The following is a 26,880-nucleotide window of genomic DNA, read 5'->3' as shown; positions in this document are numbered from 1 at the left end:
CAATTTTCTATATAAAAGAATATATTAAGTGTTGAAGTGAAGCCATTTTCTGCAGACGTGACAAGACCATCTGCCATCATGAACATGACTGTTGTGACCTACAGAATTCCTTGGCCCCAGTCATCACACCAAGAAAAGCAAGCAACACAGTGACAGCTATACACAGCAGCAGTAATCGGGCTGCTAACACTCCCTGGCAGAAGGGCAGAGTTGGTCCTCTGAAGATTCCAGTCGCCACTCACTCCCCTCCTTCCCTCCAGCTGTGTTTGGTCTTGGGCAATAGAGAGTGATAAAGTATATGAAAGGTAGAAGGTTGACTAGGGGTTAAGACTACAGTGATATAGCTCTCATGAATAATCCCCATGCCGGAATGGGACCTTTTGGTAATGCAGCTAATTTCCACTAGTTATCCATGCTTTTGTAAGGAACCCCAATAAATTCACCAGGCAGTCCTTAAAAGAAGTTTCTTGGGTCTCTCGGTGCCCTATCTGGGGAGAACAGATGGTTCTTTACATCTCCCAAGAGAATGTAACAAGCATAAGCTTAACACCAGGCATGGTGACTGACACAGAATGTCAACTGGTTTGTGTTTGTTTACTTTTTCTAAGAACACCAAAAGAACTGAAGTAATGTCATTCTCTTATGTAACAGCTAAGGGACATGGAGGTGATGTGGTAATTATTCTGGGCTAAACACTGTTCAGATAAATTCCTCTGCCAGGGGGCCAAGGCATCACCTTAACCCCTAGTCAACCTTCTACCTTTCATATACTTTATCACTCTCTATTGCCCAAGACCAAACACAGCTGGAGGGAAGGAGGGGAGTGAGTGGCGACTGGAATCTTCAGAGGACCAACTCTGCCCTTCTGCCAGGGAGTGTTAGCAGCCCTATTACTGCTGCTGTATATATAGCTGTCACATGGAACCGGCTGGTGAGATCAGATAAAGGTGCTTGCCACCAAACCTGATGATTTGACCCAGATACCTGGAGCCCATGTGGTAGAAGGAGAGAATGAAAACCTTTGACCTCCACATATACAAGATGGCACATGCCTCACCTGACCCACCCTATAGGCAAAAAAAAAAAAAAAAAAAAGGTATTAATGAAAAAACAAAAAAAACAACAACTGTACTAGCCAACATGAAACACAATCATTTAGAAACCCAGTCATTCAGTCCATATGCTCAGTGAACATACTGTACTCAGAAATTCTGCACTGGAAGAATTTAATGACAAAGACTGAGGGCAAAAATCTCATCCATTTAAAATGAATAACTACTTCAGCTAAACATATACATAAAACTATATCAATAACTATGAGACAAGCAAGCAGTTTAATGGACTGAAAATCTACCATCAGCTGGCATGATCCCAAACACTCAAGTCTTTAGTATCCAATGCATAAAATCTATAGGTTTAATTTTTATTCTAGGTTCTATCATTAATGGCAGAAAAACTGCATTACATAGAGGTTTGGGAGCATTTGTATCTAAACTCAGCTTTCAGAGGAACAGCCTGGATATGATGCCACCATCAAAACATCTGAAAGAAGACTTCTTGTTTCAGTAAGTTACCTACAAGCGACATTTACCAAAAGTTTCAATCTGACATAATATTTTTGAAGGACCCAGTAGATCCTGTCAGGTCTTAAGAGTCAGTCACACAGCTAAGGAAACACAGTGTTGGGTTCCCAGTTTAATCATCTTCCTATGCCAAGCTTTCTCGCCCTAAAGTGAAAGCAGTACATGTGTAAATGACTACCTAAACCTTACTTTTTAAATCTCCAGTAAGAAGAAATTAAGGCAGAAGCTAGAGAGCTCAGCAGATAAAGCAGAGCAGGAAGGATCAGAGTTCTCAGTACCCATGCTGAGTGGCTTACAACTATCTGTAACTCCAGTTTAGGGGATCCATTCGTCACTTCTAGTCTCTCCAAGGACACGTACACACACACACACACACACACACACACACACGCACACAGAAAAAGAGGGACAGAGAGAGAGAGAGAGAGAAGGAAGGAGGGGAGAGGGAGGGGCAATTAGCACCTGAAACAGGTAAATACTTCTACATACCTGTCAACAGTTAGCATGTCTAGTTAGGGAAAAAAGGACAGTAGTTGGTCCTGTTCCCTCTGGCCAGACAGCGTCTCTATGTTTACAGGAAAGATGACAATAACTAGTACTGCAATGTTAAACATTTCCCAAATACTGAACAGTTAATGGCAAGGATAATTTATATTCCAATTTCATTTTTCAAAAGATTGCTTATCCATAGCACTGGGCTGAGAAATGGCTCAGCAGTTAGGAGTACTTGTTCCAAACTGGGCAGCGGTGGCACACGCCTTTGATCCCAGCACTCTGGAGGCAGAGGCAGGTAGATCTCTGTGAGTTCGAGGCCACCCTGAGCTACAGAGTGAGTTCCAGGAAAGGCGCAAAGCTACACAGAGAAACCCTGTCTCGAAAAAACTAAAAATTTGTTCCTCTTGAAAAGGACCTGGGTTCAGTTCCCAGCACCCAAATGAGGCTCACAGCCATCCATAATGCCAGTTCCAGGGAATCCAATGCCTTCTTCTGCTGGCACCAGGCACATTCAATCAGGCAAAACACGCATACACATTAAGAAAAAAAAAAAGAGGTATTATTTATTTATTTATTTTGGGGCAGTACTGGGGATTAAACCTAGAGCCTCACTAATGTTAGGTACGTACCCTACCACTAAGCTACAGTTAGTCTTTCTTGGTTTGGTTTGGTTTTGAGATAGTGTCTCATATCTCTCACACTGGCCTTGAATTCACTGTATTGCCAAAGATGGATGGCCTTGAACTCCTGATCTTCTGCCTGTATCTCCCAACTGCTGAGATTATATGCTGTACCCACCATACTTAGCTTATGTGTGTCAACAATCTACAAACTAAGACATATCTTCACTTTAAAATACGGCATATCTTAAAAACTATACTGCAGTTTCAGCAACACCCATCTCCATGTTATACAGCATATTTATTATTAACAAAACAGATAATGCTATTTTCTCCACCAAATTTTTATGCTTCATTAGTGAGGAAAGAAGTAAATATATTCAAATATTCATTTTGTCAGTATTTTAGTTACTTGCTTAGAGACATGTTCTCATTAAGTAGTCAAGGGTTCTCTCACACTTGCTATGTATCCCAGACTGGCATGGAACTCTCCATCCTCCTGCATCAGCTTCCCAGTGCTAGTACTACAGGTGTATGCCACTATACTCCATTTTCATGGTTTTATTTTTAAAGATCTTAGCACATTCATTCATAATTATTGGTGCAGTGAAGGCCTCACATATGATAGGCCCAGCAACACACCTAAACCCCGGTGCATTCTTTGGAGGAAAATAATGAGTAACTTTTAAAAAAGCACTCTATCAGGTAGGCAGTGGTGGTGCACGCCTTTAATCCCAGCATTATGGGGACAGAGGCAGGTAGATCTCTGTGAGTTCAAGGCCAGCCTGGTTTACAGAGAGTTCCAGGGCAGGCTCCAAAGCAACACAGAGAAACTCTGTCTCAAAAAACCAAAAGAAGGGGTTGGGGATTTAGCTCAGTGGCAGAGCACTTGCCTAGCAAGCGCAAGGCCCTGGGTTCGATCCTCAGCTCCACAAAAAAAAAAAAAAAAAAAAAAAAGGGAAGCCTTGGATAATAGCATCATGACTGATAATAACTGTAATTCCCATGGCAAAATCCTCATTTCTTCTTCTAGCTAGTCCTACTTTCTCTAAGTACCCACTGAAGCATCACTGCTTCTCTTGAAACACACCAGAGACTATGGCAGTTGTTACTGCTGTTAGTACAAGTGACAGACATAAACAAGATCTTACCTAATCTCAGCTCTCCAAAGTTCCCACACCCTATCTTCTTGCCAACCCTGAAGTTGGGTCCCACCATGAGAACTCCAGAGGATGCTGAGGTGCCAGATGGTCGGGAACAGTGTGTATTCCTTTGTGCCATGGTTTTAGTTGTCCGTTGTCTGTCATCTTTTTCCCTGTTAGAATGGTCCATGATCCTACGCGACAGTCTCTGAACAATGAGTGGCCTCAGTGTGTATACTTCTCTTCCACACAAAAGTATGTCCAAACCGACTGCAGTCAACAAATGAGAATGAGTTTTGGCACCATATTTATGCTTCTAGTGTACTACTAGAAGATGAAAAACCACTGATGAGTTCTTGAAGAACATGTAGTCTGTAGGTCTCAAGCATAGGAGGACGCTTTGTAACCTGGATAAAATACAGAAAAATACGGTTAAAAACTAATTGGGGGTGGGGGTTCGAGACAGGGTTTCTCTTTGTAGCTCTGGCTGTCCCGGCACTCTTTCTGTAGACCAGGCTAGCCTTAAACTCAGAGATCCCCTGCCTCTCTGCCTCTGGAGTGCCAGGCCTAAATGTGTGCACTACCACGCCCAGCAAAATGGATCCTATCCAATGGTAAAGCACAGAGATCTTCAAAGCTCCTTAAATCAAGTTTTGGTTTTATATCTTTTAACATGTTAGCCATCTGCATTAGTTAACTTATGAGTTAATGCAAGGTAAGTAAACTGCAAATAAGGAAGCTAGGGGAACACACGAAAGAATTTAACATGAAACATTTCTTTTAGTGATGGCCATGTAATCAAAAAGAAAAATATTTGCTCAGTTGTTTTCTTTTTTGGTTTTTTGAGCAGGGTTTCTAAGTGCAGTTTTGGTGCCTGTCCTGGATCTTGCTCTGTAGACCAGGTTGTCCTTGAACTCACAGAGATCCACCTGGTTCTGTCTCCTGAGTGCTGGGATTAAAGGTGTGCACCATCGCCACGAAGTGCTACGTTGTTTTCTTAAATCACTGTGTATTTAGCAGAAAAGGTTAAAGCTAAGTTAAATAAACTATAGACAACTTAATTCAAAGCTCCCTTCTTCAGATTAGTCTAGAACTTACTAAAAATGAGGCTAGTCAGTGTTGCTCTTCCCTCAGCTCATCATTTACAAAGCATTGGCCAGCAATCATACAATTCAAAATGTATAAACTGGCGACAGTCTCTCAGAGAAGCCCACACTTACACTTTCTGGTATTGTTTCTCTCCAAGTGCCTCTCTTAACCCTTATGCTTAAGCAGATATTAAAATATATTTCATAAAACCCCAACTCTGCTTTAAAAGAGAAAAATGAGCTGGAAGTGGTGGTCCACACCTTTAATCCCAGCACTCGGGAGGCAGAAGCAGGAGCTCTGTGAGTTTGAGGCCAGCCTGGTCTACACAACAAGTTCCAGGACACCCAGAGCTACATAGTGAGACTTTGTTTAGAAAAAAGAAACAGGCAAAGACTGACATGCTGCATTTTAAAAAAGAATTATTCGTTTTTATTCTGAGTAGAAAACCAAATTGAAAATAAAGACACAAAACTAAAATCTTAACCTTCATTCTTATTAGAAATTCTCTAGTGTCTCATGTGAACACTGAACCCAAAAGTTGACAATAAGATCATTTCATTGCTATATTTGATAATACATGTACTTGTGATATTATGTTTTGGATTTTGTCTAGTGTCCTGGCTCATTACTCATATAGACATAGTTCTTTCCTAAGTGACCAGAAATGCCTCAAAAAACAGGGCCTCTATCTCACCTTTATTCTGTTATTTCCTCTCTTTTCTCCCCAAGACATAGCATTAAACTACAATTTCTCCTCCCCAAACTCTAGGTCACACAAACCAAAATATACTCTTATCTTCCCAGCATTGAAAATGACCATAAAGAAATTCTTGCTGACAGACAGTGGATCAGAATTTGTCTGACAGTAGATCAGAAGACCACCACCCCTCGCACCACATTTCATGAGAACAGCCTCCTACCCAGAAAGCATGAATGCCACCGTAGAGAGGTCCAGAGGAATATGAACAAGAAGCTTCATTAGTTTTCCCACAATTGGCATTAGATCATACTCCTTTTTGTCCAGTCATATTTCTACATGCTTCAATCATGACTATGCAATAAAGTCTCCGTAACAACCCAAAGGGACAGATCCCTGTACACTGAGGTTCCTCAGAGAAGGCATGGAAAACCTATTACCCCTCTCCCTATGCACCCCTTCACCTACACTCTTTGTAACATCTTTGATAACCAGAAAATCATAAATTGTGTTTCCACGAGAGACACTAAAAACAAATCAATCTAAAGTGAGGGAGAAGGAAGCTATTTATGGCCAGTTGGTCAAAACCACAAGCAAAACAACCATAGATTCAGAAGGGGAACCTCAACTCTGGGGAAGGACAAGGTTAAGGACCTATGCTCAACCTATAGGATCTGATATAGTTTCAAGGTTGACAGTGTCAGACACTCTAAGGCCAGGTCTCTCTCTGCAAAACTGCTTACTTGGTGTGGAGAACCTCCACACTTTTTGGGTAACAGAGTCTTCTTTATCATCATTATGGTGTGACAACTGTTAATACTCTTTAAAAAAGAAAATATGCTATCATCCTTTTTTTAGGCAGGGTCTCAGGGATTCACCTGCCTCTGCCTCCCCAGTGCTGCAACTAAAGGTGTCTGACATTATGCCCTGCCAATCAATTACCAGGTTACAACAGTTACCATTGGTATATAACAGGGCAAAGGTTTCTAGATCATAAGCTTCCTAAGCACACTTCCATTTCTAATTCCCTAGCAATACAATCACAGGTACAGAGCCACAAGCTGACTATGGACACACAATACATAGTACAATCCAAGGATATATGCTTATAGAATACTAGCTAAAATAAGCTTATTTTATATTATTATATTTTATATTATTATTTGTTTTGTGTTAAAACTGCAAAATTACATTAGAATTTCCTTAATACTAATTACCAATAAACTCAATTTCCTACATGAACAATAGAACAAATTCCTATTTCTATTCATTTCCAAATGCATCCAATATCCTCTGGTTGTCTTTTATCCAAATCCCTCAAACAGTAATGAAGAAAAAAAAAAAAAGGAAAATAAAATTGAAGATACTTTATTTATATAAATCTGTCTTAATTGTTGAAGGCATGTATATGTTAGAGACTGGCAGCTCCATTTTCTTTCCTTATATTACACATTGTTTCAGGACACAAATAGAATGTGCGGCCCATGTGCACATTCAACTAATGCCTTGTCCTTCAGATTATCATCACTAGCATATTTTTTAATAGTTTGTGTACAGTTACTAGTAGGTAACATAAAAATAACCAAATTGAAGAGAACAAAGTAAACATTAAATTTTATTTTAAAGGGAAGAGGGGAACTTCCAGGATAGGGATACAGATCAATCATAGAATGCTTGCCTAGAATGGGCAGGAGCCTACACTTAATTTAATTTCAAGGGCTTTTAGTTTTTCTTTGTTTTGGTTTTTTGTTTGTTTGTTTGGTTTGTTTGTTTTTGAGACAGGGTTTCTCTGTGTAGTCCTAGCAGTTCTGGAAAGTGTTTTGTAGGCCAGGCTGGCCTCAAACTCAGAGAACCACCTCCCAAGTGCTGGGATTAAAGGTGCACACCACCACTGCCCAACCTTTTTTTTAAGGCTCCAAGGAAAGGAGAAAAAGACAAGCCATATGCTTCTACTACTGCATCATCTGCACTCTTACCCTTACCAGAAGAAGGGCAGGAGAGAGACTGTATAATGCAGCGAATAGGTGTCTATTTTCTTAGTGAGTAAATCATCAGTCATTCATTATTTAATAAAATATGTTACACTTTATGGTGAACACATTTATTTGAACCTTTATAGTCACATCAGCAAGTTAGTTAAGAAGCTTCAATTCTAAAGCCAAGGAAGGTGGTGCACACATATAAACCCAGTACTTGGAAGGTGGAGGTAGAAGGATCAGTAGACCAAGGCCAGTCTTGATACACAAGTTTGAAGCCAGTTTGGACGAAATAAGGTGCTGTCTCAAAATCTAAACAAACAAAAATACTACAGAACAATTTAACTACAAACAAAAGGCTTATAACCCAGCTCAGCTAAAACAAAAATCATATAGCTTAGTAAATATATATATTTTAGCTGAGGACCGAACCCAGGGCCTTGCACTTGCTAGGCAAGAGCTCTACCACTGAGCTAAATCCCCAACCCGTAAATGTATTTTTTGTTTTAGCTGAGCTAAGAATATAATAAACCTAAGAAGTTACCAAGGTTGATTTTAGCCAAAATATATTTACTAGAGGGCTATCTTTAAAGCAAAGAAAATGGGACTAGAGAGATGACTCAGCAGTTAAGAGAACATACTGCTCTTCTTAGGATAAGTTTGGTTCCCAGCACCCATGGCAGTTGGCTTACAACCAGCTGTAACTCCAGCCCCAGGGAATCCAACACACTCTTGTGGCCTCCACAGATACATTACAGGTTCCGGTGCTACTGTTTCTTTTTTCCACAAATTCCAATTAATGTCACCATTTTCATTATCTTTACTCCTTAAATCTCAGTCTGTTACAATACTCTAGTTTTCAGTTCTTACATTTTCCACATTTCTTCATTTAAAGGGTCATACTCAGAGTTGGAAAGAGAGCTCAGAGGTAGAGAGTACTTGCTGTGTAATCCTGACTACAGTTCAGTTCCCAGCACCCACATAAAAAGCCAGGTATCCTGCAAATGTCTGCCGTTTAGTTCTGAGGTACCTGACTCCCTCTTCTGGCCTCTGCCTTTACACAAGCATGTGCACCTGAACATATACTCATTCACACAGACATATCCACATACAAATAAATTAAAATTGCTTCTACTTAAAAAAAATACAAAACTCATCTTAGCTAGGCCTATGAATGCAGCTGAGTGGTAGATGCTTGACTAACATATACAAGACCCTGGATTCAAGCAAAGTTGGAGATTTCACAGGTTAGTTTGAAGTTCTAGTAATCAAGACACTAGAGATAAACAAACAAATCAAAGAAACTGAAGAGATGCCCAAAATGGACTGATACCGATATGCACACACTTGTTTTTTTACAAAAGGACAAAGGCAATTCAAGGAAAACCATACACATTCATGAGTATAACTGTGTGCATGCTCAAATGTACACACACACACACACACACACACACACACACACACACACACACATACACCATAGATGTAGACATATATTTTCTCAAAATTTAACTCAAGTTAAGGGGAGTGTTGCATGCCTTTAGTCCTAGCACTTGGGATGCAGAGGCAGGTAGATCTCTGTGAGCTTGACGCATGCTGGGTCTACACAGTTGAGACACTGAGTCAAAAATACCAAAATCAACCAAGCAAAAAACCCAAAAGTCGCTGGGGGGTGGTGGCAGCGGCTCACACCTTTAATCCCAGCACTTGGGAGGCAGAGCCAGGCGGATCTTTGTGAGTTTGAGGCCAGCCTGATCTACAGAGCGAGATCCAGGAAAGGTGCAAGCTATACAGAGAAACCCTGTCTCGAAAAACAAAACAAACAAAACCCCCAAAAAACAAAAACCCAAAATTCTAGCTCAAAAATGGATCATAGACATAGCTGCATGTGTATATGTGTGTCTGTGTGAGTGAATGCCTTGTGTGTAGATAAATGTACTCAGAGGCCAGAGCAGGGTATTAGATCCTTTTGAACTGGGTTATAGAGAGCTGTGGGCCACTTGACATAGGTGCTAGGAACTGAACTCAAATCTGCAAGAGCAGCAAAAGCCCTTAACCATTGAGCCATCTCTCCAGCCCCTTTTTTAAAAGTTTATTTTATTTTTTCAGTTTTTTGAGACAGGATCTCAGCGTAGCCCTGGCTGGTCTGAGACTCACTATGTAGAACAGGCTGGCTGTGAACTCAGAGTTCTATCTGCCATTGCATTTACTGGGATTTAAGGGTGTGGGTCTCAATTCTGTGGTCTCTGGTATAAAATGAGACACTGTCTTAGGGTTTCTAATGTTGTGATAAAATAACATGACCAAGCCGGGCAGTGGTGGGTACAACCCTTTAATCCCAGCACTCAGGAGGCAGAGGCAGGCGGATCTCTGTGAGTTCGAGGCCGGCCTGGTCTACAAAGCGAGTTCCAGAAAAGGCACAAAGCTACACAGAGAAACCCTGTCCCGAAAAAAACCAAATAAATAAATAAATAAATAAATAGATAGATAGATAGATAAATAAATAACATGACCAAAAGCAACTTGGGAAGGAAAGGGTTTATTTCATCTTACAGCTTATAAATCCATCACTGAGGGAAGCCAGAGCAGGAACCTAGAAGCAGAAAATGGAGTAGAATCCATTGAGGAGTTTTGCTTATTGGCTTGCTCCTTACGGCCTGCTCAGCCTACTTTCTTTCTTTCTTTTTTTTTTTTTAAAGATTTATTTATTTATTATTATTATGTATACAGAAGAGGGCACCAGATCTCATTACAGATGGTTTTGAGCCACCATGTGGTTGCTGGGAATTGAATTCAGGACCTCTGGAAGAGCAGTTGGTGCTCTTAACCTCTGAGTCATCTCTCCAGCCCCCCAGCCTACTTTCTTATAGAACCCAGAACCACCAGCCCAAGGTGGCCTTGTCAACAGTGATTTAGGCCCTCCCACATCAACCATCAATCAAGAAAATACTTCACAGGGTTGCACACTGGCCAATCTGCTGGAGGTATTTTTTTTCAATTGAGGCTCCCTCTTCCAAAATGACTAGCTTGTGTAAAGTTGACATAAACAGCTATCTAGAAAGTAAAAACAGTATAGAGAAGAAGAGAGGAAGAGAGGAAAGAGAGGAAGGGAGGAAGGAAGGAAGGAGTTACAATTTCTATGATGTTGAGAATAAATTCAAATATATCTTGTCTGTAGAACATTACAATTTTTGAAAGGGGAGGTTAGATTTTGAAAAAGCACCAAACATACTAGGCAAAAAATGCTTGTTGAAGAATAAAATGTATAGTTATGATCCCACTAAAAAGCAAAAACAAAAAAATATTGAATCCTTTTGCAAACACCCTTCTGTGGAATGTCTTCATGTTCTTAGAAGTCTAAGTTACATCAGAAAACAAACAACTGATTGCAAAAGAACAGGGTTACAAGAAAAAGAATGGCTCTAAAATTTTCTATTTGCAACTAGGAAGATGCTTCAGTGGGTAAAGTTCCTGTTGTGCAAGCATGGGAGCCTGAGTTCAGATCCCCAACCATGGCAAAAGCTGGGCAGTGATGGGAAGTTAAAGATAGGAGATCCTGAACACCTGTAGGCCAAAATAGTAAGCTGCAGGTTCAGTGACAGATTCTATCTCAGAAAAAAAAAAAGGGGGGGGGGGGGTTGGGGGAAAGATACCTAACACTGTCCTTTGTCCTCCACATGTACACTCTACACATGTGCAAATATGCACACCCCATATACAACTGTTTTCCTTTTTGAGACAGGTCTATGAAGCTCTGGCCATTCTGGAACTCACTATGCAGAGCAAGCTGGCCTCAAACTCAGAGATCTGCCTGCCTCTGCCTCCCAAGTGCTAGCACTAAAGGTGTGTGCCACCACTCCCACAATTTAAAATATTTTTCTGTTTTATTTCATTAAAAAAAATTAGGAGCTAGAGAGATGGCTCAATGGTTAAGAGAACTGACTGTTCTTCCAGAGGGCCCGGGTTCAATTCCCAGTACCCACATGGCAGCTCACAATCATCTGTAACTCTATAGATTCCTGGGGATCTGACCCCTTCTTTTGGCCTCTAGGTGTGTATACGCCCAAAACACTCATACACATAAAATATGTTAAGTTAAATTAAAAAAAATTTAATAATGTATACAAAAAAGGGTGCCAGATCTCATTGCAGATGGTTGTGAGCCACCATGTGGTTGCTGGGAATTGAACTCATGTCCTCTGGAAGAGCAGTCGGTGCTCTTAACTCTGAGCCATCTCTCCAGTCCAAATTTAAAATTTTTCAATTAAAATTTTTAATTTAATTTTTTAATTAAAAATTTTAATTTTATTTTTTGACACAGAGTCTCATTAGTAGCCCAGCCTGCTCTAGGACTCATTGTGCAGCACAGACTGACTAGGGACCCAGAGCAACTCCCCTTGCCTTTAGCTTCTCTAGTACTAGGATTACAATGTGAGCCATCATGCCCTGGCTTCATTATAAATAATCAACTTATTTATTTATTTTTTTTTAATAAATAATCTTAAGCAAGCATGTACTACTTCAGCAATGAAAAAATTTTTAGAACATATTTTTTTATTGATTTTTTTTGGGACTTTCACATCATGCCCCCCAATCCCACTCATTTTCCAGTTTTTCCATGTCTGCCTTCCACCCTGTAGCCTCTCCCCCCACAAAAGAGAAGGAAAAATAAAAACAATAAAATAATTAAACAAAACAAAACACTCCACTCCTCCGTCTTGCTCCGCTCTCCATCACATATTCGATTGTCATAGAGGCCTTGGGAGCTGCGGTGTGTCAGTCACTCTTCTGCCCAGCAGCTTTACTCGCACATGTGTACTGCAGTGAGCTGTTGGTCTGGTTCAAGGCCCCGGGCTTCTGCCTCACCAAGGACATCCTGCTGTTACTCCTAGTCATGGAGAGCCAGGGGCTATGGTTCTACAGGACGGGTTCCTTCAGAGTCTCCAGCAGATCACAGATGGGTAGATGTTGGGGTAGGCCAATTCAAAGCCCTGGATGTGGGCCTGGGTGGCAGCTAAGTTGGTCAGTCCGGGCCTCCACTGGGACCACCCTCGAAGGTGAGGGTCAGGGCCATCTCTCCTGTGCCCAAACTATCACGGCCAGTTCTCCCCAACATATGGTGAGGGGTAGTGTCAGCTCTTCTGTTGCAGAGGCCGGTGGTGTTGGGCCTCAGTTTTCCCAGGACCATCAAGGGTTGGGGACAGCTCTCCTGTGCCCACAACACTGGGGCCAGTTGGGGGAGGCAGCTCTCCTGCTGAGGCAGCTAGTGAGGGGCCAGATCAGCTCTCCAGTGCCCAGGCCACTGGGGCTCCCTCTCTGATGGTCCCCAGGGGTAACACTGACACTGGCTGTAGTAGGACCATGAACCTACTAGATATGGCCCTTGGCTGCAGCTCAGGCCTGGACATCACATGGCCTTGGGTGGCAGTGCAGGCCACTCTGATCAGTATGGCCCCCAGCATCAGTGGCATGGTTCTCAGACATCAACATGGTCTCAGGTGGTAGCCCAGACCTCGAGCATCTGTATGGCCCTCAGTGGTAACATGAGCCACAGACATCAACACCAACCCTGGCTGCAGTAGGGCAATGGACCTAGACACAGCCCTTGGCTGCAGCTCAAGCTGTGACCATGGCCCTGGGTGGCTTCCGGTGGTGGCCCACACCTCAAGCATCCGCAGGGCTTTTGGTGGCAACACACACCATGGACATCAACACAGACCCTGGTTGGAGCAGAGCCATGGACCCAGACATGGTCCTTGGCGGCAGCACAAGCCACTCTTCTCAGCCTATTCCTCACCGCCATGTGTCTTTGTTTCTGCTTCCCTCCAAGGTGCACAAATTGCTCTCATTTCTCTTTCTCTCCCATTTCTCCACCACAAACCTGTTCACCACCCGCCCACCTGCCTGCTTGGCACCTGTCAGCCTGTCAGCAATGAAAACTTTCTTCCTGGGCTGGAGAGATAGCTCAGGGTTGAGAGATCTTGCAAGCTGGTCCAACAGACTTGAGTTTTACTCCCAGCATTCACATTGATTAACACACAACTACCTCTAACTCCAGCTCGAGGGAGTCCAACAAACTCTTCCGGCTGGCTAGTGTGTGCGCGTGCACGCGCACGTGTGTGTGTGTGTGTGTGTGTGTGTGTGTGTGTGTGTGTGTGTGTATCTCAAGACTCAAGAGTGAGCACAGAAATATTTTTAGAAAAAAATTTTTTGTTTTTTTTTTTCTGAGACAGGGCTTTTCTGTGTAACAGCCCTGGCTGTCCTGAAACTTACTCTGTAGACCAGGCTGGCCCGAAACTCACAGAGATCCACTTTTTAATCTTGTCAGTTAATAAAAAACAAATTCTGAGCCGGGCGGTGGTGGCGCATGCCTGTAATCCCAGCACTCAGAAGGCAGAGGCAGGTGGGTCTCTGAGTTTGAGGCCAGCCTGGTCTACAGAGTGAGTTCCAGGACAGCCTCCAAAGCTACAGAGAAAGCCTGTCTCAAAAACCAAAACCAAAACCAAAAAAAAAAAAAAAAAAAAATCTGAGCCGGGTGGTGGTGGTGGCGGCGGCGGCACACACCTTTAATCCCAGCATTCGGGAAGCAGAGGCAAGCAGATCTCAGTAAATTCAAAGCCAGCTTGGTTTACAGAGCGAGTTCCAGAACAGGCTCAAGAGCCACACAGAGAAACCCTATCTTGAAAAAATCCAAAAACAAAAAAACAAAACAACTACTACTACAACAAAAAACAAATCCTGCAACTGGAGACATGGCTCAGAGATTAAGAGCACTGACTGCTCTTCCAGAGGTCCTGAGTTCAATTCCCAGCAACCACATGATGGCTCACAACCATCTACAATGAGATCTGGTGCCCTCTTCTGGCATGCAGGCATACATGCAGATAGAATACTGTATACATAATAAATAAGTAAATAAATCTTTAAAAAATAGAAAAGTAAAAGAAAACAAATTATAAGATGAGGAGGCTGGGAAGATGGGTCAGCAGATAAAGTGCTTGCCCCAAAAGAATGGAGACAGGAGTCCTGATTCCCAGCACCATGTACACACCACTAATGCATAAGCAGCCTACTCTTAATTCCAATGCTTGGCAGGCCGGAAGACAGGGATTCTGAGTGTAAACTGGATAACTGGACTAGCCAGAAAGGAGAGATGTAGGTTCAATTCAGAGATCCTGTCTCAATGAATTCAGAGAACAGCAATCAAGGGGGATTCATGATGTCGGACTCATGCCTCCAAACACATGGGAACACGTGTAAACATGCGGACGTGCCCCACCTGGACATATACCACACACAGAGCCATGTTTTTTAATTGTAAGATGAAAATTCCCTAGTTTTCTACTACCAAACTAGTAAAACAGGTCTACAGAACTTACCTTCGCCTCACCTCAGTGAGGAGCCTAAGGCAAGTGACTGACTGAGTGGGCGTCACTGCACCACTCTCTCACCAGGACGACCCGTCCTCTTCTCAGAACTTCCCATTACGGAGACATGCTGTGGTACTCTCTCCTGGTCACCATTTCCTGTCTACCAGCCTCTCTCCCACAAGTCCTACACACCCCAGTGCTCTGCTTCTATTCCTGTCTTCAATACTCAATACTGCAGTTTTAATTTCATCTCCTCAAACCAACTGAATCTTTGTCCTGTCATACGAAGTCACATACATTTGAAGCTAAACCAAGAATACTTTCTAGCCCTTCTTTTTTGCTTTTTTAGAATGTTGAGAGGTAAATCCTAGGCCCCAAGCATGCTAGGAAACATGCTTTATCATCTTCATCTCCAGGCAAAGAGAATCCCTGTCTTGAAAAACCAAAAATAAAACAAAAATATGCATCTGTGTGGAGTTTGCTCATGTGCATTCAGTTGCTTGTGGAGGCCAAAGAGGGTGTTAGATCCCCTGGAGGTGGAGTTACAGGTGCTTGTAAGCTGCCTTATAAGGGTGCTGAGAACTAAACCCAGGTCCTCTGAAAGAGCAGCCAGTGCTCTTAACCACTGAGCCATCTCTCCAGCCCTATTCAAAGCATTCTTAATTAAACTAACAAATATTTACAAAGTTCCTTCTAAAACTGGGATAGTCACTGTTAGCAGGAACAGTGACCTCAACATTTACAGTTGGTTTTGTTCTTACAGCTTAGAATATAGAAGGGACATCATAAATGAGCACACATATAAAAGAACAACAAATGCTGAGATCGTGGTGTAAATTAGACAAGTTGCTGAAATAATGACTTTAAATTTGAAGAATGAATTTCAGGTGGTTGCTAGAACTACTACAGCTCAGTACAGAGGGTCTGCCTAGCATGCACAAAGCTCTGCGTCTGATCCCCAGCACAAGGATCAGATAAGGACTTTCTTTATTCAGCTTCACTAAGTTACCACTTTTGACAGTGAACTACAGACAGAGTATCCAGATACAGGCAACGCCAGCCTACAGATGAACGGCTTTTGGCAAAAGGAGACCAAGAAGGCAGGGCATCATGGTCAGAGGTAGCAGGAGTCCATTATTCAGCACTTTTGTAAAGGTCACTGAAAGCAGTAAGAGGCCTTTTAAGCAGGGAGTGACATAAATACTTAAAAGGCTATCAACTTGTAAGAGGCATTTAGATTTTTTAAAATGATTAGCTCTGGGTACTGTATCTCCTCTCGAGCAGGTTCAACCTCAATATGCCTGCTTTCTCAAAGAGTAATTATTGCTTTTCATAGAGGACACTGGGAACAGAGAAGACATGGTCACTACTGCCTCAGCTAGTCCACTCTAGCCAGAAGGATGCAAAGCTTGAGCTCTCTTCCTTCCACTACACTAACAAGGGTTCTTGACCACCACTTACTCACCCATTCAGTCCCATTGAGTCAAAAGAGCACTGGCCTCACACCTGTCCTCCTGAAACAAACAAAAAACAAACACATAGAGAATGTTTTTGAAACACATTCACAAAGCTTTTGCTGGGCAAGCAAATCCTCCCTCCCTTGAGCAACTTAGTTTCTTCTATTTCTCACACTGAACATGCCCCATTATTTGAGTACATATTAAAAATATATTCCTTTTATGGCAAAGTTTCCTTATGGGGTTAAATTTCTATCTTTAAAAAATTGATTTGTTGGGTTGGGGATTTAGCTCAGTGGTAGAGCGCTTGAAGGCCCTGGGTTCGATCCCAAGCTCAAATAAAAAATTGATTTGTTGAGAAACATTTCACATACTATCTATATAAAGGACAAGGAGAGAGGGTGTAGCTCAACCCTGTTCAACCCCATAAACTGAATAATAAGTGGGTGTGGTTGTAGACACCTGTAATACAGCACTTAGTAGGTGCAAGTAGGAGGATGAGAAGTTCAGTTACCCTCAGTGAGACAATGAGTTGGGAGTCCAGCCTAGGTTTTATGAGACTGTCTCCAAAATGCACGTGCACACACACACAAAACAATAAATGTCATTCCTAGCATAGAGGTAACTTTCAAATGCAGAGATTTCAAGTATACTATACCTTAGCTCACAGTTAGTGCAAATGACTTACTGAAACCTTTGAAATTTATTATTATTGCATGTGTATACATGACCTGTGTGTGGGGTACCATACCAAGCATGTATGAGGAGGTCACAGGACAACTTCATGAAGATGGTTCTCTCCATTTACTTTAACATTATTTCTGGGTATTGAACTGAGGTTGTCAGGTTTGGATAGCAGGTGATTTTACCTGCTGAGCCATTTCATCAGCCCATTAAAGACTCTGGAACTGAACACTGAACTAAGAACTTTTGTGCAGGCTAGTCAAGCGCTGTACCATTGAAACAGTGTATTCTCTACATATCTTCGACTGTCATAGTACTCTATTTCTACTGTGTGTGGCCTCAAACTCACAGAGATCTGCCTCTGCCTCCCAAGTGCTAGGATTAAAGGTGTGGGCCACTATCCTTAAACTCACAGCAATCTTCCTGCCACGGCCTCCTGAGTACTAAGAATACAAGTGTACACCTCCTACCTAGTTCTTGAATTTATTTGCCTGGTTAAACAGCCTTTCTAGTTGGTTTACTCATCTTGAGTTTAGGCTGGGGAAAGATTTGATGTCAGTGCTCTTCCTTTCTTTTGGCTTTAAAAAATATTTATTTTGAGGCTGGAGAGATGCTCAGAAGTTAAGAACACTGGCTGCTTTTCCAGGGGACCCAGGTCCAATTCCCGCACCTACATGGCAGCTCATACCTGTCTCTAACTCCAGTTCCAGGGCTTCTGACACCCTCATGCAGATATATATGCAGGCAAAACACCAATAAACACAAAATTTAGAAAAAAATTTTATTTTATTTTGAGTGAGTGTTGAGCCTGGGTATATGGATGTGCACTGTGTGTGTGTGCCTGGTGCCTGCAGAAGAGAGTGTCAGATCTCCGAGGATGGAGTTTGAGACAGCAGTGAACAACCATGTAGGTGCTGGAAAACAAACTTAGGCCCTCTAGAAGAGCAACAAGTACTCTTAAGCACTGAATATCTGTCCAGTCACCTTTGGACCTCACCTTTAAATCTCCTAAGTCTTACCAACATAAATATGGTGGTGACTTTGTCAATGTAAAGTAAGTGTACTATAATATTGGGAAATTTTAATAAAAAGGAGGAAAAATATGTAGTTATGTAATAAAATTTACAGCTGGGCATGGTAGTACATGCATTTGATTCTGGTGCTTGGGAAGCAGTGGGTAAACATCTGTGAGTTTGAGGCAAACCTGGTCTATATAGCAAGCTCCAGACTAGTCAGCTACGTAGTGAGATGCTGTCTCAAAACTAAAAAATCACAAGTTAATATTAGTTTCCTTGATGGCTCTACTGTTGGGGCTGCATCATAACTGAATCTAGTTCCTAACTATTTTCTTCTTCCCGTGATACATCAGTAGAGATTGCATAAGGTCTTAACAGTGTATGGTAGTCTTGGAAAGAATAATTGCAAATGATTTTCTTTCCAAATTCCACTATAACATAAAGATGTCTTGAAACTTGTGGTAAGTAATCTGCTTTTCATACCCCAATGAAGTTTTCTTTGCTACTTTTACTTTAGAGTTGTTATTAGTTAATCCAGTATCTTAAAAAAGAGTTATGGGCCAGGTGTGATCAAGGCCCACCTGGTCTACATAGTGAGTTCCAGGACAGCCAGACCCTGTTTCAAAAAACAGCAGCAGCAGCAACATACGCGCGCGCACACACACATACAACATACGCACTCACACACAAAAATTAAAAATTAAAAAAAAAGTAAGAAAGGGTAGTCTAGCCAGGTGGTGGTGGCGCACGCCTTTAATCCCAGCACTCAGGAGGCAGAGCCAGGCGGATCTCTGTGAGTTCGAGGCCAGCCTGGGCTACAGAGTGAGTTCCAGGAAAAAGGCGCAAAGCTACAGAGAAACCCTGTCTCGAAAAACCAAAAAAGAAAGAGAGAGAGAGAGAGAGAGAGAGAGAGAGAGAGAGAGAAAGAAGAAAGAAAGAAAGAAAGAAAGGGAAGTCTAGTCACTAGAGGATCAATAGGCATAACATATATACATATACACACATTTTTTTTTTTTGTTTTTTGAGACAGGGTTTCTCTGTAGTTTTGGTATTTTTAACATCATCTTTCCTGGAGAACTATTTACTCTGCATAAATACAGATGCATCCAGGTTTAATTGTTCCATGAAACTGTATAAATTTTTATAAATTTTGTCACATTTGACTGCCAAATTATACATACCTTTTAACTAATAAAATGTTACCTACATTGAATGAGAAGTCCTGAGAACATTAGAAATAAATATGCTGTATTTCTTTTCTTTTGCAAAAGTAGTTGAGCTGCTTTAGAATCTACAGGCTTTTGCTGAGTGTGGTTGTAACTCCAACACTCAAAATGCTGAGGCAAAGGCAGCAAGACTGCCAGTTCAAGCCTTCCTTTTCTTGACCTCCAGACTCGTGTGTAGGTGAACACACCCATACAAACATGGGTGCACACACACATAAACACACAAATGCAAAAAAGAAATAATAAAATGTTTTGTTCTCCCTTTTTTCTTTTCTTTTCCTTTTTTGGGGGGAGGGGAGGGGTTGGAGACAGATTTCTCTGTGTAGTCCTGGTTGTCCTGGAACCCACTCTGTAGACCAGGCTGAGCCTGAACTAAGAGATCTGCCTGGCTTTGCCTCCCAAGCGCTGGGATTAAAGGCATGTGCCACCACTGCCCAGAAATAACAAAATTACAAAAAGGAAAGTGATGCTTTTAAAGCCACAAGCAAAGATGGAAGCCTAGTGAGCTGCACCACCTGGAGTTCCAGCTCTTAGATGGCTAAGGCAGGAACTTAAAAAGCTTGAGGCCTGCCTAGGATACACAGCGAGATCCTGTATCAAAGGAAAAAAAAATATCAAGGTTGAGATTCACAAAATGTATCTTATTTAAAAAGTGCCTTGTTGGAGCTGGAGAGATGCTCAGAGGTTAAGAGCACTGGTTGTTCTTCCAGAGGTCCTGAGTTCAATTCCCAGCAACCACATGGTGGCTCACAACCACCTATAATGAGATCTGGTGCCCTCTTCTGGCCTGCAGAGACACATGCTGCATACATAATAAATAAAAAATAAATAAATAAATAAAGTGCCTTGTTTTTATTATTTTGTTTTGATTTTAAAAAACAAAAACAAACAAACAAACAAACCTCAGAGCCCCACATAGCTCAGACTGGTCTGAAACTTGCTAGAAAGATGAAGATGACCTGGAGCTCCTGAGCCTAGGACATCTCTCCACCCAAGAGCTAGATTACAGTCTAGGGTACCACTCCCAGCTCAGAGGTACCTTGCTCACCTTAATTATAATGTTTTTGACAGAGAAATTCAGAAAGGTAAGATTAGTACTGCTAGCCTGATAAATTTAATATTTATATCTTATTCAAAGAAAATTTCCCACTTCTCAATTTCAAATCCAAGACAAGAATAATTTAATGCATTATATTAATGAAACAAGCAGTCTTCAAAATAAAAGTTTATTCCACGTTGAGATAATAAAAACATTTGTATCTCAAAGACATGGTTTTGTAACAAAAAAGGAAATGGCTATATCACAAAATTGCCACATCCATCAGGTATGAATGTACTGGCTTCTGATACTGCACCGGCACTAAGGACACTAGTAGTGAAAATTTCAGTTAAGAGTTTCTGTAACTAACACACTAGCTGGACATGGTGGTACACATCTATAAGCTCAGCACTGGGGAAGCAAGACAAAGTTCAAAACTAGCCTGGGCTACACTGTGAGATATTGTCTCAAAAAAACCTAATAATAGAAAAGTCTTAAAATTATGAAACAACCACATCATTACATTTTGTCTAAGCAAGCCACTAGACAGCCACTGGAATGAAGGAGGAGAGTTGTTATAATGACCTTGACTGAACACAAGGCCTCAAGTCTTTTTCTATATTTTCCACAAAACCACTGACAACACAACACAGAATCAAGTCTCACAGAAATGCAGGTTACACTCTAATTTGACCTTATGTAACATTTTATCATATTTTTTATACCTAAAATCTTGAGAATATATTTTGCTTACTGAAATTCTTATTCTAGATTTTTAAATTTTTTATGCAGTATAACTTATGGTAACATGAATCTTGCCATATTCTTTTCTCCTTCCTATAGTTGCATAAAGTTCTTTGTTGTTGTTTTTTCCCCCCAAAGGCCCAGGCTAAGCTGTTTATTTGTTCATACCTCTCCCTTTACCCCTTTATAAAAAAGATGCACAGCCCAGTCTGGCTGGCTGGCCGGCCTTGAATTCTTGACCTTTAAGCCTCCACATCCTACTTGCGTGAGAATTAGAGGTGTTTGCAGCCATGCCCTCTTAAGGTTTCCAGGTATACAAGATACTCGTACTTGGTACATTCGAAACAAGTTTTCAAAGTCAGTTATTTCAGAGTTTAAGACAGAGCTCCCTTCATCACAGCATATCTGCTCTGACCTTGCTCTTGCACTCATCTTGAATAAACTGTCACTGTGGTATCTGTTGGTTACCTGAAAGATCAGCTCTTCAAAAGCTACAACTACCTTTAGTACAGCCACTACTTTTTATTTAACATCTGATTCATCTCAAATAAGTATTTATTGGGGGCTGGAAAGATGGCTCAGTGGTTAAGGGCACTGACTGCTCTCCCAAAGAACCTGGGTTCAAATCCCAGCACCAGCATGGCAGGTAACGAATGACTGTCTGTAACTCCAAGATCTGACATTCTACACAGACTTACCTGCAGGCAAAATACCAATGCACATAAAATAAAAGAAAATAAATTAAAAAAAGAAGTATTTATTAATCACTGACTACAGTTAAACATAAGTAATTTTGCCTGCCTGGCTAGAATATGTGAAGTTATATTTATTTTCTTCTTTCCTATTAATTGCCATTATCTGCTTATTGCTTCATTTTATAGCTTATATGAAAGTGAGAAATGTATAGATTTCACTTGGTAATCTTAAAACAAAGCCTGCTCAGCCAGGTGTAGTGGCACATGCCTTTAATCCTAGCACTTGGGGGGCAGAGGTGGACCTCTGTGAGTTGGAGGCCATCCTGGTCTATGCAGTGAGTTCAAAGATGGCCAGGGCTACATAGTGAGACCTTGTCTCAAAAAAACAAAACAAAAAAGACAAAGCCTGCTTTTCTCCAGATTTTATTCTCTGTATTCACATCATAGGATATAATAATAATAATAAAACTATGTTTGATAAAGATATTGGTCACATTTTAGAATGGCAATATCTAAAATGTCTTAGTTCAAAGCAAGTAATGGTGGTATATAACTATAATCTCTGCAGAAGCAAGAGTATTGTGAGTCTGAGGCTAGTGTGGACTACATAGTAAGATCTTGTCTCAAAAACTCAAAACCAAAGCTAGATGTAATACAAACTTGTACTCCCAGTACTTGAGAAGTAGAGGCAAAAGGAATAGGAGTTTAAAAAAGCATTTTTTAAAAAGGCAGTCTTTTTTAGCTACACAGTGAGGTTTGAGGCAAGTCTGGGTTTATAAGACACTGTCTCAAAAAAATAAAAAAAACCACCCAGTAAAATATGTATTTTTATACAAACACACATACATATTGGTCCTTACATGCCATTACACTTAAATGTTCTAAGCATATTAGTTAAATCCTTTCACAACATCATCCTCAAGTCACAGATGAGGAAACCAAGATGATGACGATCACAAAGCTGCAGAGTGGAAAAGAGCATCTCACAGCCTGTCTTAACGTCTCACTTACACAACTGTGCCTGAAGACACTTTACCGGTGGATCATCAAACCCTGCAAAAAGTGAAGTATGACTGTCCCAAGACCACATACATACTCTTGTGGTCTAAGATTATAAATGAACCTCACCCAATCTCTTTAACTGATCCTTAAGATTCATTGCTGACTTTGCAACAATATACAGATTATCCCATGAGAATTCTTTCAGGAAATATATTTTGATGTATAAGTACATGCATATTTTTGTTACCACAATGCTGTTGAATTAAAACAGAAATAAAATTTGCTGTATGCAGAACACTGTGTTGTAGTGTATGCTGGGGGTGGTGGTAACTTTTGCACCCACAAAAGCACCTGAACCACAAGAACTGATGTAGGACTGAAGGAAGGACTCTTTTTTGGGCCTTTCAATGTTTTTAGTACTTAGAAAAAGTGAACACTATTTTTTTTCCTGTAACCATCTTTTATAACTAAGTAGTAACAGAACAAATAAAAGTTTAATAAGAATGGAAAATCTTTTTTAAAAACGATTTGTGTTTATTGGCTTGTGTGTGTGTATGCATGTGTGTATGAATGTATGCCATGTATATGCATATCCATGGAAGTCAGACAGAAGAGGGTATTTGTGAGCTGCCTGACATAGGAACTGAACTTTTTAATTTTACGTGCATTTATTTTGCTCACAGTGCTAAGTTTCCTGGAACTGGAGTTACATTCTGAGCCACGATGTGGGTGCTGGGAATTGAACCCAGGTCCTCTGAAAGAGCAGCCAGTGCTCCTAACCGCTGAGCCATCTCTCCAGACCCTCAAAGGCACTATTTTTTTCCAGTAACCATCTTTTATAACTAGTTAGTAACAGAACAAATAAAGGTTTATTTTAATAAGAATGGAGCATCATGAAGTGGTCTTCAATCACATCTCACCTTTCTGGAAGGGAGTTATGGGTACAGTCGCTCTCAGAAACAGCACAGCAGGCTTCTATTTGAACTTTCACAAATATATATATATATATATATATATATATATATATATATATATATGATCAGCATCTTTTAATATTTTCAGTAAAACTCACTCTGTATTGTATCAACTGAGGGAAGTCTGAGTAGGCAGCTCTAACCTAAAAAACCAAGCGATCTGTCCTACCATCTATTAACACTGCACTATTCTCACACTTAGTGGTTTACCAAGAAAAACTCTGCAGCCCCAGCATCATAAGAGATAAGTTTGCCGGGCAGCGGCGGCGGTGGTTGGTGGTGGTGCCGCCCGCCAGCCTGATCTCCAAAGCGAGTTCCAGGGAAGGCGCAAAGCTACACAAGAGAGACTCTGTCTCGAAAAATGAAAAAAAGAAAAAAGAGAGAGAGAGAGAGAGATAAATTTAATTTCTACAACAAATAAAATTGTAGATAATTGGGTCCACAACTACTTTAAATGTTATGCAGTTGTTTTGTTATTATTGATTTTGCTTCTGGGAAATTCTGGGGACGGAACTCAGGGAGGGCTGCATGCATGCTAAGCAAACACACTACCATTGAGCTCCACTCTCTAAACCCATAGTTACTTTAAATAACGGGTTTGAAAGCTCCATGATTATAACTACCTGCAACTACTATAAACCCTAGCATTTAAACCACATCTCTCAGCTTTTAGAGTTTATAAAAACACTTTTGAGTGCCTACTGAATACCACGTACTATACAATAAAATGTGACTAAACTATTCTATGAGAAGTACTATTTTTCTTTCCTTACACATGACACAAAGTTTAGAGATTAAGTTGTCTGACAGGACATGGATAAGAAATGGCAGGGGAAAAAAAACCTCAAAAATAAAATATACTGGATCCCAAAGGGCCTACTTACATCGTGTATATCATACTATATCTTGAGCCCTTTCAATGTGAATGAAAATCTCTGTGTCTCAATTTTGTTAGTCTTACTGTGGTTTAATTAGTTAATCAATTTTAGCTTTTTGAGACAGGGTCTCTTTACCAACCCCTGGCTACCCTGGAACTCACTATATAGACCAGGCTGGCCTCAAACTCACAGAGATTCACCTATCTCTGCCTCCTGAGTGCTGGGATTAAAAGTGTGCCCACCACATCTGGCAGTTTAGAGTGGTTTAAGACAAGGACAGCAAAAGGAAAGGTGTGCATGTATGTGTACCCAGGATTTTTACTTTATTTTTTAACACCAAGGACGGAATCCAGGACCTTGGTCATGATGAGCAAAAAAATCTCTGCCACTGTGTCTGGCAAGATGTCTCAGTAGGTAAAGGTGCTTGATGCCAACCCTGATAACTAGAGTTCAAACCCTGGAACCCACATGGTGGGAGGAGAGAACTGACTCACACAAACTGTCCTATCACTTCCATATTAGCATGGCCCCCTCTACACACACACACACACACACACACACACACACACACACACGCTCACACACAAGCAAATAAATTTAAGTTTTTAACACTGTTTTGAAAGAAAGAAGAAAAGCAGTTAATATGGAAGGTTCTTTTGAAGTTGAAAATTTAGAGAATTTCTTCTGAGTCACCCTCTCTATCAGATCAGAGCAACTAGGACAAGTTGTGATAGATGCTTAGCTGTGTTTTGCCTTGGTTAGTACACGACCTGAGTCCAGTCCCTAGAATGTACAAGGCAGAAGAAAATGTGACTCCTAAAAGTTGTCAAGTCATTCTCCAATATCAACTTGTGGACTGTGATGCACACCCATACATACATACATGCAAATAAATGTTGCAGAATATTTGTTTACACTGTGTGAAGATGAGTCACTGTGATTGGTTTAATAAAGAACTGAATGGCCAATATCTAGGCAGGAGAAATCGGCAGGATTTCTGGGGAGAGAGAGGAAGAGGAGAAGGAATCTGAATTACACCAGAGAGATGCCAGGACACTGAAGAAGTTGGACATATGGTACAGAGCAGAAGTACCTAGCCACGAAGCAGAAAGTAGATGAATAGAAACAGGTTAATTTGAGTTGTATAATTTGAGTTGAAGAGAATCCTAAGTAAGCTAAAGGCCAAACCTTCTTAATTAATAAGTCTCTGTGTCATTATTTGGGGGCTGGCGACCCAAAGATAGTCCGACAAGAAAGCTTGCTGCAAACAACATTTTTAAGAGATGAAGTCTTACTATGTGGTTTAGGCTGGTTCCAAACTCCCGCTTTCAAGGGATCCTCCTGCTCCAGTCTCCCAAGGTGGAATTACAGTATCACTACTATATCTAGCTCAAAATATATCCTAAATATGGTCACTGAAATGATTTCATTTCTCAGAGATGATGCTACAAAGAATGATCAGCTTTAGTCCATCCATGACAGTCTGGTGGAAACTATCTGGGTGCTTAGAATTTGTCACATAGAAGCAGAGAAAAAGCCAACAAAGAAAAAGAAAGGAAGACTCTGAGAAGTAAAGGTAAGAAAGAAATGGAGAAAACACCACAGAGATAAAATAAATTAAAAATACAAATGAAATGCTTGTGAGTGTATTAATTATGCTTATGACATTATAGCCAATATGCTGATGTTTTAATTATACTCTTTGTGTGGGAGAATGTGGTTATGATCTGTTTAATGCTCATTATTTTCCAATAAATACTTATACCAAGCAATGAAAAAAATTTTCTAAGGCTTGTTTTAATGCTTTGTTGTTGATTTTCTTTAGCACTGAGGATCAAATTCAGGGCCTACCATATGTTAGGCAGGCATGTATCATGCTAGGCAGGCATGTATCACTGAGCCACACTCCCAGCCTCATGCTTAATTTCTTTTCCTCTTTTCTTTTTTGAGACAGGGTCTCATTTCTGTCTAAAATATAGATAGATAGATAGCTAGATAGATTGATAGACAGACAGACAAAACAAACAGTTTCTGGTATGGTCGGGTGGCAATACAGTGAGACCCTGTCTCAAACAAACAAGCAAATAAAAAGTGTTTCTGATATAGCTGGGAGGTGGTGGTGCACACCTTTAATCCCAGCACTCAGGAGGCAGAGGCTGGTGGATCTCTGAGAGCCAGCTTGGTCTACAGAGC

At 40.9% G+C, this 26,880-nt stretch overlaps 1 protein-coding gene across 3 annotated transcripts in view; it reads right to left on the bottom strand.

The window, feature by feature from the left end:
- Window positions 1-26,880, bottom strand: part of Csnk1g1 (casein kinase 1 gamma 1) — a 137,525-nt gene that overhangs the window by 82,449 nt on the left and 28,196 nt on the right. For 2 of the 3 annotated variants that reach the window (XM_036192650.1, XM_036192652.1), the window contains exons 2-3: window positions 16,438-16,486; window positions 3,850-4,247 (exon numbers count right to left, since the gene is read on the bottom strand). In XM_036192650.1, the coding sequence (XP_036048543.1) occupies window positions 3,850-4,030 (181 nt within the window). In that variant the 5' untranslated portion in view covers window positions 4,031-4,247; window positions 16,438-16,486. The remainder of the gene's footprint in view (window positions 1-3,849; window positions 4,248-16,437; window positions 16,487-26,880) is intronic. The other variant, XM_036192651.1, reaches the window with a different exon arrangement.

The sequence above is a fragment of the Onychomys torridus genome, chromosome 7, assembly GCF_903995425.1.
Source record: "Onychomys torridus chromosome 7, mOncTor1.1, whole genome shotgun sequence".
Lineage (NCBI taxonomy): Eukaryota > Metazoa > Chordata > Mammalia > Rodentia > Cricetidae > Onychomys > Onychomys torridus.
Note: the sequence above shows the minus strand (reverse complement) of the source record. Positions and strands in the feature narration are given on the sequence as shown.